General features: G+C 40.1%; 1 protein-coding gene across 9 annotated transcripts in view; it reads left to right on the plus strand.

Moving 5' to 3' along the window:
* Nucleotides 1–11,854, plus strand: part of tpd52l2b (tpd52 like 2b) — a 33,240-nt gene that overhangs the window by 12,959 nt on the left and 8,427 nt on the right. For 2 of the 9 annotated variants that reach the window (XM_034876679.1, XM_034876683.1), the window contains 4 exons: nt 3,329–3,430; nt 4,649–4,675; nt 6,262–6,306; nt 8,909–9,017. In XM_034876679.1, coding sequence (XP_034732570.1) covers nt 3,329–3,430; nt 4,649–4,675; nt 6,262–6,306; nt 8,909–8,969 — 235 coding nt within the window. In that variant the 3' untranslated portion in view covers nt 8,970–9,017. Of the gene's footprint in view, nt 1–1,820; nt 1,869–3,328; nt 3,431–4,648; nt 4,676–6,261; nt 6,307–8,908; nt 9,018–11,854 lie in introns of those variants that run through there. The other 7 variants (XM_034876680.1, XM_034876684.1, XM_034876685.1 and 4 more) reach the window with 5 other exon arrangements.

The following is an 11,854-nucleotide window of genomic DNA, read 5'->3' on the forward strand; positions in this document are numbered from 1 at the left end:
ATTGGTGTTTTGCTTAGTCACACAATGTGATGTCCAGAGAGAGAGAGAGAGATGGGTTAGGAAGTGCACACAGAGCCGAACTGAGCCAAACAAAGAAACAAATGGGTTTTAAATTATGAATAAGATGGATGCACAAAGACTCATTGGGTTGCCATGAAAACGAGCGGGTGGAGAGTGTCGTTCATCAGTGGTACTCAGTATATGTACTAAATACAATATGTTTACTCAATTTATACAATTTATTTCAACTGTGATTCTGTTTCTCCAAATCAATCCTTGACAAAGGCAATAGAGACAAATAATCATCCAAACATAAATGAGACAAAAGCCCTTATTCTATTGAAACAAATACAGCAGTTAAACAGTGAAGTGGTGTGTGGAGGGATGGTGTAATGCAACGAGGCTGATGTGTATGAAGTCATTGTGCTGTACAGTAAACAGCATTGTGCTGATGTAAGTCAGAAAATAGGTACTGGCCTTGTTTGGAGTTGTGTCGTCTATATAAGGAGAGCCGTATCCACTAAATGTAATAGTGTTGTAGTGTCTTATCATTTGACATGTTAAATTAGGGCTGGGTGATATTCTGAAAATCAGATTAGTGATTTAACAAAATATCTTAACAACTAGTTTTTAGATAAATAATCGTCAATAATATGGATATAATGACTAAGTGGATAAAGGCAAATAATAGAATAGCTAGAACTGGTACATTTAGAAAAATTGCATTATTTTACTGTAATGTAGCCTTTAAAACCAGGAAAAGACACAGACTGACAGCAGCATTAATGTAGAGCCAAATGGTTTCTGTGATAACAGAATGTTATCGCAAAATTGTGAATTAAAAAAAAAAGAACACGCCATTAAACAGATTATAAAAGGCTGTACACTGTCAGTAATAAAAGCTAACTGGATATTTGAAAAAATGACTGCTACCCACTGTAACTAGTTTAAAAAACTTCCTAAAATACATTCAAATCTTTTCTCCAGTGGACTTGGTGCAGGGCAACATAAGCCAGGTGGGCTTGCAATACAGTGCCAAAAACACTAAGGTCAATGTTCCGTCCTGTTGTTGCATGATGGAGTTGAGTTTGCTGTATTATGTTTTCAGCATATTTTTTTAGCATGCAGCACCTGTGAGGTTTTTCTGGACAGCTGAATCAATGAACTAACACTGTTATTAGTACTTCTTGTAGTCTTCTGCACAGGAGACAATCTGACTTCATTATAGCAATTACACAGGTAGCAAAGGAATATGGATGAGTTGCACACTATTTTTTTTACAACAGTTTATTCCCATTGCTGTTATGGCCGTTAACCTGATATATCGTGCATTCTTACTAAATTCTGGTGGGTTGTAAACCGTTTCTCATCACATTGACCTCATTTTGTGTGTGGGTCATATTCGGTCTTCTGCAGTTAAAAAAAAATCTATATCTAAATCTATATTCATTTCCTTTAACTATGCTCTTACACTCATTTTATTTTTTCCTATTCTGTAGCAAGATGTCAAGTGATAATTTTATTTGAATAGGCTTTTTCAATCATTAAATATATGGGGGGGACAACAAATGTTTGGTTGCAATACTCCTATTATATTGCGTTGTGTTATGTTGTTAACACTTATTTCTCCTGTTCACCCCTTGTGGAAAAAACATATCTTCACATATTGTGTTAGGCAAAAAGCCTACAGGTCATCCACCAAATCCTGTCGGTAAAAGAAAAATTAGCAGACTGTAACTCTACTACTCTATTGTGCTTTACTGTATTGTGAGTGTGTGTGTCTCTTCCTCTGTGTCATTATCCTGCTGTTGTGTCTTCAGATATCTGTCTGCCTCAGCCACTTTGGATGACATTGCCCGCTCTGAAGCGTGAGTTGACCCCTTTCTCTTTTGTGTTCTTTTGTTTTTGGACATGGGTTATAGTTTTTTTATTTTGGTTTGCTTTTTGAGGAGTTTCTCTCATTTTTTTTTTTTTGGACCATCCATCCTTTTTTTCCTTTTTGCTGTTATATTATTGCTGTTGAATTCAGAAACATGTTTCTGCTTCATGTCATAAAACCGCCGAACATAAATCCTTTTATTGTAGTGTCATTACTACTAAAACCTCCTTATTTTTTAACCAAGCACTGCTTAAATGGTGAAATGGTAAACACTTCAGTTAGTGTTCCTTTAGTGTGGAAGGGCAGCCATGTTGATGGACAGAGTTGGGTGTGTTGGTTATTAGCCACACACACTTATCTCCAAAATTGTATTTTGATTAGCCATCTGCCGCTGAGACTGTGACTGTGTGTGTGTGTGTGTGTGTGTGTGTGTGGCCTGTGAGGGAGTGTGTGTGTGTGTGTGGCCTGTGAGGGAGTGTGTGTGTGTGGCCTGTGAGGGAGTGTTTTGTGTGTGGGTGTGGATTTAATCTACCTGGGTGGCGGGGTGGGGCGCCTGAGTAGAACCTGTGTTGGAAACCCTGTATGTATGTATGTAACCCCACTGTAAGACATGGATTTGTCAGCCTGATTTTGCCATCATGCTCTCTTCCATTTCAGTGAAATAAACATGCTCGCCACCATCCCAAGCTCTTTGGCTGCAGTGGGACATGCTGAATCATAGCTGCCCTTTATACTGATGGGTTCTCTCTGTGCTTTTGAAATCTGAGATGAACTCACTCTTCTTAGAAACGGTAGATGGTGGAAAGAGGAATTTCTTCAGTTTGTTTTAAATGATCGTAAGCTGTCAAATGTTGGTGTACTAAAAAAACATTTTTAAAGAAAATGGAACAGGCAAAAAGGAGGATGCTGGGTGTTTTTTTTCCATGCACCAGCCGTTTGGATTTTTTTGCTCTGGCCTACATTCTTGTGACTGTATTTCAGTACAGTACTAACAATTTGGGTGGTGAATACTGCACTTTTATTTGTTTGATGAAGCAGTAACTTAAACCTGTTAGCTTTTGTGTTTTTTCTGTGGCCAAATTGTTTGGGCTAATTTGCTTCTGTCTTTTCCACCCTCTTGTCCATCCCCCCTCCCATCCATCTGCCTTGTTTTTCTCCATTTTGTTTATTTCTGCTTGCTGTCTTTACTCTCCTCTATCCATCCTCCTCCTTTTTTTCCCTGGGCTGTATTTGTCTTTACCTTCTCTTTTCCCTACTTTACCACCCTCCTCCATCTTACTATCATTTCTTTTCAATCATCTGTCCTCCTCTTCATTCATCTTTCCTTAACCCCCCCACCCTCTCTCTCTCTCTCTCTCTCTCTCTCTCTCTCTCTCTCTCTCTCTCTCTCTCTCTCTCTCCCTCTCCCTCTCCCTCTCCCTCTCCCTCCCCCTGCCTGCCCGCCTGCAGATACAAGAAGACTCAGGAGACTCTTTCCCAGGCGGGACAGAAGACTAGTGCAGCTCTCACCACAGTGGGCACGGTCATCAGCAAGAGACTGGGCGACATGAGGTATGATGCAGCAGGGCCAAAAATGTTCGACACTCTAGCTAGCCTTTAAGAACAAAAGAGCGTGTTGAAACTGTCGGCTACCGTAATATCCCGGGTTTGAGCGTGTAAACACAATAGCCTCACTTCGGAAACCTGGATAAATATGCTAGTTGGGTTGCTGCCATGGAAACCAACATACTGTGGCTTGTAAACACCTTATCCAGATTTCTGATTACTGTCTACCACTGCACAGATTCATTCTGTTAGTCATCAAAACAAAAAAACATGATACAATAAAGACAGAAACCTGGATGTCAACATCATGTATAAAACAAGCTGAATAACCAGGCTACTGTGTCTTCCATGTGAACTTTAAATCCCAAATATGATTTAAAACCAGGACAAGGCTCGAAGCCATCCACTATCAGTTTTTGATAATGTGAAACTATCCACTGCACTTTTTTCTTTTTTCTTTCTTTCTTTCTTATATGTTTGGCATTAGATCCTGCAGTGAAGGTCTACTGGTATGTCCTGGAAGTAAGATTCCAGATGCCAAATTTAGATTTAATCTACTTGAATATGTAACAACATATTTGTTGATTTATTTTAAAGTAGTTGGACCATCCCTTTAATGTAGACAACTTTTTTCACCCTGAAATCACACTTTGTAGTGTTTTTTATTTTTGCTTCAAACTGCACAGACTGGTCAGACAAATTAATCATGTGAAAACCATTACTGTCACCGTTAAGTTAAGCAACAGAGCAACACTTGATCAAGTGTGATTGACGGCGAGAGAGAGGGAAACCTTTAGCAATGGAAAACCAGAATCAGTTCGCTGCTACTGACTCTTTCATAACTAACATCACTGCTGACACCTTGTTGACTTACACAGCAATCTGTAATGATATTATTCTTTGTGTGTGTTATTTACAAGTATGTGTCTGCGATGTCCGTCCTGGCATGTGTATGCACGGTGTTTATTCTGTAACTGCAAAAGTCATACTGTCATATTTCATTTTTCTTATTCTTTATTTCTAAAACATGTAATTTCACATTAAAAAAACATGAACTGCACTTACACTTTGTAATGGAACTTGAACTGCATATTCATTCAGCTCAAAGATGGGTTAAGTGCTGTCCCTGTCCACTACTGTTGGTTTGTTTCCTGATGCTGCTGCTTCTAGCTCACGCTCTCTCTCTCTTTTTGTTTCTAATCGCTGCCTTGGTTTGACTTGCAGAGCTCTACCTTTCTCTAATTCCTTTAGGTAAGACTAACACTTCCTGTTACAACCAAGAGTAAAGTCATACAGTCATGAGGCTTGATAGTTTTTATACAGACAAAAAGGGACTCATTATAGAGCTTGAGCTCTGCCGTTTTTTTTTTTTACTATTTTTGCTGCTATTACTAATATTATGTAATTCCTCCAGATTGCTTTAATGTATTTTGTCTCCAGCACATAGATGCTTATAGTAGCTTGCTGTTCTTTGCTATTGATAATTTTGTAGACCAAAATTTAAAGGAAATTGGTGACCAATGAAATAGTGTTTCCAACAATGTTTTCTTCCCAATAGTTTGTGAGGAGTGTTCTCTGTGTAGGTCTGTGAGCAAACATGTGATAATATTTTGCTATATTAGCATTAACCTATAGGCAACTAATCATCTGGGTCTTTTATTTACAGTAATAATGAAAAGCTAGTACTATTCCAATTAGGGCTGCACAATTAATCAAATTTTAATCGTGATCACGATTTTGACTTCCCACGATCAAATTTGCATGATTGAGCGATTTATTTATTTTCTAAAGCGCAGTTTCATAGAACGCTCCCGTTTTTTTGCATACCCAGTCTACCACTCCGTAACCCCTGTCAATCATTTGCCAGTCAGAGTTGTTCACTGCACCCCGTGCAGCTTAGTTTCTAGATGTAGACAGTCACAGAGGACAGAGTAACGGGAGGAAAACTCAACAGATAGCAGTCGGTTATACGTCGGTCTCAAGGTTTACCGGTTTACCAGTAAACGCAACATTTTGTCCCGTCTGTTGTTTTTCAGACCACATCAGTGACCAGTGCTAGTTGTTGCTAGTTAGCGTCTGTTAGCTCCTTTAAGTCCTCGCGTCAGCTGTGATGCTGTTTATATGGATATGATTTAACTTTGCGTTACATGACCCATTTTGTCTGTAAAGCCGTGCCTGTGTGGGATCTCTCCTCTACTCTCTCTCGTCTTACTCTCCGCGCCCCGCCGCACAGCACCGGTCCACACTTCTGACATTGGTCTACAGTTTTAATTGTTATTAACACAGCTGTATATTGTTAAGTATGAAGGGCAAACCTGTATTTGTACCAGTGTTTCCGCGGGTAACTTTGCTATCGGGGCGGCCACGGCAAAGAACACTGAAGTTATTGAATGCAGCTAACTTCAGTTGGTAGATTAATGGCGTGTGAGAAGGAGCTGCTAGACCTGGGCGAGAGATGTTGCCCATTATGAGAATATCATTGTTCATAAAAATGCAGCGCAGTGAATATACAGACGTTTCATACACACGACGTGTGTATCTGCCATCCGACCCTTGCTGGACCCATTCATGATGATCAGCAGTCCATCGCACTTCTCTCGCAGTTAAAAATAGCCTGTGTGACGATAAAAATTTGTTTTTGTTAAAATCAACAAATAATCGTGATCAAAATTTTGATCAATATAATGGTGATTATTATTTTGGCCATAATCGTGCAGCCCTAATAAGTGTTTAAAGTTATGTCAAGGGCAAACTATTAACCCCCTACAGCACTTTAAGTGTGTGTGTGTGATATTTATAACACTTGCGTTTCTGTCTTCTCTTTAACGCTTACCAAGTAGCAACTATTCAATTCGCCACTCAATAAGTATGCCTGCCATGAGGTAAAGTAACACACCACCCTGTTCTCTGTACCGCTTCCGTTTAACTCAGCCTGCAGTGCTGCTGTATCTGTTGATGTCTGTGCTTGGTAGGATTCTGCTTTCTTGGACAGATTTATGGGATATTTTAAGTAGTATTAGTAAAGGTTAAATATAATTCTGAGTGAACACAATCTTTGGCCCAAGGTCCACACGTTGTGGGGGAATAACAATGTATTTCTTATGTGTTTAAAAAAAAAAAAATCCCTTTTTATAGTTGAAATTTAACTTTTGTCATCTTCTGCATCAGTTTAAAATTTGGAACGGTTCAGTTTCAGTGTTGTTGTGTGGTGCTCTGTTAATGGGACAGTAACATAATCATAATAACCTAAAATTATATTCTACATATAGTCAACAACATGTTAATATTAGTTTAGGACAATCTTAATGTGGCTGCAGTGAAACATAAAACAGTAAATTAGTTTTTCTTTCAATTCAACATATTTCATAAATACAGCACACAGACTGCTGCATCACTCTGCATGGACATGCTCATGTTGCATGCAGTGCCACTAGCCAACAAAATGACACCGCCTGTTGTACAGCGCGTCATAATCGTCATCATATGTGAACTATGGGCAAGTTGCCTTATCAAGATAAAATCCTGTTTAAAAATAAAAGTACAAATGTATGTGTTTGAGATAAAAACAGCATTTCAGGGCTGACTGTCTATTCAGGGCTCTGATGAGACATTTTATAAGCACATCATTTTGATGCAGATTTAGTAGATACAGTGAGGAAAATAAGTATTTGAACACCCTGCTTCCTGTTGGAAAAAAACCACTTTGACCACATTTAAAATCCATCAGTGTGTCCCAAAATCATAGTACTTGCTAAACCCATGCAGGTTTTAAGAAATAAATCTAAATACTGTGTAGTTTGTAATGGATACTATTCTATACTACATAAGGAAATGGAAACAGCCAACATACTAACTGCTAAAACAGTACACTATGATGATTGGCATGTGGTATATTAGTATGTAGTATGGATGTGGCCTGCATCTCTTATGAAATGATATAGTCAAACAAAAGTTGTACATGTTATTGTAGTTCTCCCACTTAGAAATCATGGAGGGGTCTGAAATTGTCATTGTAGGTGCATGTCCACTGTGAGAGACATAATCTTAAAAAAAAGAATTCCAGAAATCACAATGTATTGTATTTTCTTTTTTCTTTTTTTTTTAACTATCTATTTGTATGATACAGTTGGAAATGAGTTCTTTGAACACCTGAGAAAATCAATGTTAATATTTGGTACAGTAGTCTTTTTTTTTTTTTTTTTTTTTTTTTTTTTTTTTTTTTTTTTTGCAATTCCAGAGGTCAAACATTTCCTGCAGTTTTTCACCAGGTTTGCACACGCTGTAGAAGGGATTTTGGCCCATTCCTCGACACAGATCTTCTCTATATCAGTCAGGTTTCGGGGCTGTCGCTGAGAAACACAGAGTTTGAGCGCCCTCCAAAGATTCTCTATTGGGTTTAGGTCGGGAGACCGGCTAGGCCACACCAGAACCTTGATATGCTTCTTCCAGAGCCACTCCTTGGTTCTCCTGACTGTGTGCTCCGGGTCATAGTCATGTTGGAAGACCCAGCCTCAACCCATCTTCAATGCTCTAACTGAGGGAAGGAGGTTGTTCCCCAAAATCTCGCAACACATGGCCCCGGTCATCCTCTCCTTAATACAGTGCAGTCAGCCTGTCCCATGTGCAGGAAAAAAAAAAAAGCACGATGCTACCACCCCCATGCTTCTCAGTAGGGATGGTGTCCCTACTGCAATGCATGATTTCAAACCATGACGTCTTAGTGTATTACCAACAGTAACCTTGGAAACGATGGTCCCAGCTCTTTTCAGGTCATTGACCAGCTCCTCCCGTGTAGTTCTGGGCTAATTTCTCACTTTTCTTAGGATCATTGAGACCCCAAGAGGTGAGATCTTGCATGGAGCCCCAATCCGAGGGAGATTGACAGTCATTTTTAGCTTCTTCCATTTTCTAATGATTGCTCCAACAGTGGACCTTTTTTTCACCAAGCTGCTTGGCAATTTTCAGTCTTGTGGAGGTGTACAATTTTGTCTCTAGAGTCTTTGGACAGCTCTTTGGTCTTGGCCATGTTAGTAGTTGGATTCCTACTGACTGTATGGGGTGGACAGGTTTCTTAATGCAGCTGCCGACCTCAAACAGGTGAATCTAATTTAAGATAATAAATGGAGTGGAGGGGGACATTTTGAAGGCAGACTAACAGGTCTTTGTGGGTCAGAATTCTAACGGACAGACAGGTGTTCAAATAATTATGTGCAGCTGTGTCATACAAATAAATAGTTTTAAAAAATCATACATTGTGATTTCTGGATTTTTTTTCCCTCACAGTGGACATGCACCTACGATGACCCCTCCATGATTTCTAAGTGGGAGAACTTGCAAAATAGCAGGGTGTTCAAAACTTATTTTCCTCACTGTATATTTAGTCAGATATTTTTTTAGGTCACAATTATCTTTATTTACCCTTCTGTCATTGCATGTCATGTAAACGTGTGTTTGTGAATGTAACATGTGGTCTCTGTTCTGCAGGAACTCTGCAACCTTCAAGTCCTTTGAGGATAAAGTTGGGAACCTGAAGGTAGGCCTGTAGGGCTGCAGCCGTAGGCCTTGATGTGACTCTTTCTGCCTCCATTTCATAGTAAGACCCAGTGTTTCCACTACCAGTTTTTAGTTGCAGTGAAGTGATCCATGCCATGTGATTGTCAAGATGTTTGTTGTTCTGGTTGCCATCTTTGCTTGATTGGAGTTAAAGGTTTCCTTCTTTCCATGTTTTATTGAAAGAGCATTTTATTCTATAATTATTTTAAAATTTACTACAAGTAGATTAGATTAGACAATACTTTATTCATCCCACAGTGGGGAAATTCCCTTATTACAGCAGCAGGGGTTTTCTACAGTAAAAGCAAAAAACACACAAAAGTAAAACACACAAGCAAACAGACAATGAGCAGAAGGTATAGACTGAATGTAAAGTGGCGTCAATAAAGGTATTGTAAAGTGTGGTTGCCATAGTACATAGTGACCATAAATAATATTGAAAAAGTAAGTACTTGAAATGGAAAAATATAAATACAGATAATAAAAATATACAGAGAGTCTGTGGAGTATATGTAAAACAGAAACTACAACATCAGGAAGTGCAGGTGTTGTAGAGTCTGACAGCGGCCGTGATGAACGACCTGCGGTACCTCTCCTTACACCGTGGGTTTATCAGTTTGCTGCTGAAGGAGCTTCTCAGGGACCCAACAGTGTCGTGCAGGTGGTGAGAGGTGTTGTCCATGGTGGATGTCAGCTTAGCTAACCTCATCCTCTCCCCTACTTTCTCTATGAGGTCCAGAGGACAATCCAGGACAAAGCTCTCTCTCCTGATCAGTCTATTGAATCTGCTCCTGTCCGAGCTGCCCCCCCTCCAGCAGACCACAGCATAAAGGATGGCAGAGGCCACCACAGCGTCAAAAAAAGTCCTGAGGAGAGTCCTGCACACTCCAAAGGACCTGAGTCTCTTCAGCAGATGGAGGCGACTCTGGCCCTTCTTGTAGAGTGCATGGGGGTTTGTCACTCCAGTTTAATTTATTGGTTAGGTGAACACCCAGGAATTTGTAGCTCTCCACCAACTGACAAAGTCCCTAATAACCGAACTGTATTCCAGATCGTTCCCCTCAGAAACACAACCAACTACGGCTGTGTCATGAGAGAACTTATGGATGTGGCAGTGGGTGGTGTTGTGAGTGAAGTCTGAGGTGTAGAGGGTGAAAAGGAAGGGGGAGAACTGTACCCTGGCACTTGTGCTGCACTGCACCGCGTCAGACACACAGTGATGGAGCCTCACAAACTGTGGTCTGTTGGTGAGATAGTCAGTAGTCCATGCAGACAGGTGTTGGTCCACTCCTGCACTTTCCATCTTCACTCTGTGCAGCGAAGGCTGGATAGTTTTAAAAGCACTGGAGAAGTCAAAAAACATGACTCTCACAGTGCTCACGCTGTCCTCCAAGTGTAGCAGCGATCTGTGCAGCAGGTAGATCACTGCGTCGTCCACCCCAATCCCAGGTTGGCAGCAAACTGCAGGGGGTCCAGCTGTGTGCCCACCAGGGGTCAAAGGTGACGTAGGATGATCCTCTCCATGGTCTTCATCAGGTGAGAAGTCAAGGCAACAGACCTGAAGTGGTTTGGCTCCTTGGGGCGCGGCAACTTCGGTACCAGGACCACACAGGAGGTCTTCCACAGGGCTGGGACTTTCTCCAAGCTCAAGCTCTGGTTGAATAAATGCCTGATCACACACGAGAGGGAGAGTAGGCCTGGGGAGGTGTGAAAGAGGGGGCTGGGGGGTGTAAATAGGGCGAGGAGGCATTTAATATTAGATTATTACCAAGTTGACTTTAAACATTTTGTAAGACTAAAGTGTAAAGGGCTATAGAATAACATGTAGGCATGTCAATAAGTTGAGTCAAGATATATGACTCATATATCCTTTGGACGATGTGATAATTGCTGATATCACAAAGTCTGCCGCGATACAGTTTGGATTTGTTTCAATTCAGGGGCCTGCGACCTATCTAAGTCAATATTAATTCCTATTTATGAACTCACAAACAGACACTAAACTATGATTTGGACTCAATGAGGCAATTTAAGTTACATGAGATGCAACAACCGTCACTCGCACTAGCCACTTTGGTTCCAGGTCTTAAATCATTTTCAATAGGTCTTATCTTTTCTGCGTCAAAGTAACGCTACCTCAAATGCTCTTTAAAATGTTCCTGCCGCACTTTAAAATGTTGGTCCTAAATTCTGAGCGCATTGCTATTACAACTACAAATGAGACCAACATGCAATTTATTATGCGGCCAATAGAAACACCAGTCCTATAATGCCATTGAGGAGATCATAGAATTGTTTCACTTTTTTGTTAAATAGGTTTTACATTTCAATCATGATGGCCTTAAAAAGATCAGGTTTAATGTAGCAACCCTGTAACAGAATTAATTTACTTGTATCACACTGTAGTCAGCTTTACTGAATTGAAATGTAATAGTGGCCAGTGAAAATACTGAGTGGCTAGAAGCTAGCCACAGTAGCTGGTGAGCAAAGAAGTTAATGTCAAGCCCTGGTTCCATCCCTAATAACATGTACAACTTTTGTTTGACTATATCATTTCATAAAAGATGCAGGCCACATCCATACTACATACTAATATACCACATGCCAATCATCATGTGTACTGTATTAGCAGTTAGTATGTTGGCTGTTTCCATTTCCTTATGTAGTATAGAATAGTATCCATTACGAACTACACAGTATTTAGATTTATTTCTTAAAACCTGCATCGGTTTAGCAAGTACTATGATTTTGGGACACACTGATGGATTTTAAATGTGGTCAAAGTGGGTTTTTTCCAACAGGAAACAAACTGATTCAGTGTGCTAAAGCTGCCGATCAATAACCCTCTGCTCTCTCTCTCTCTCTCTCTCTCTCTCT

This window comes from Etheostoma cragini, chromosome 7, assembly GCF_013103735.1.
Source record: "Etheostoma cragini isolate CJK2018 chromosome 7, CSU_Ecrag_1.0, whole genome shotgun sequence".
Classification (NCBI taxonomy): domain Eukaryota; kingdom Metazoa; phylum Chordata; class Actinopteri; order Perciformes; family Percidae; genus Etheostoma; species Etheostoma cragini.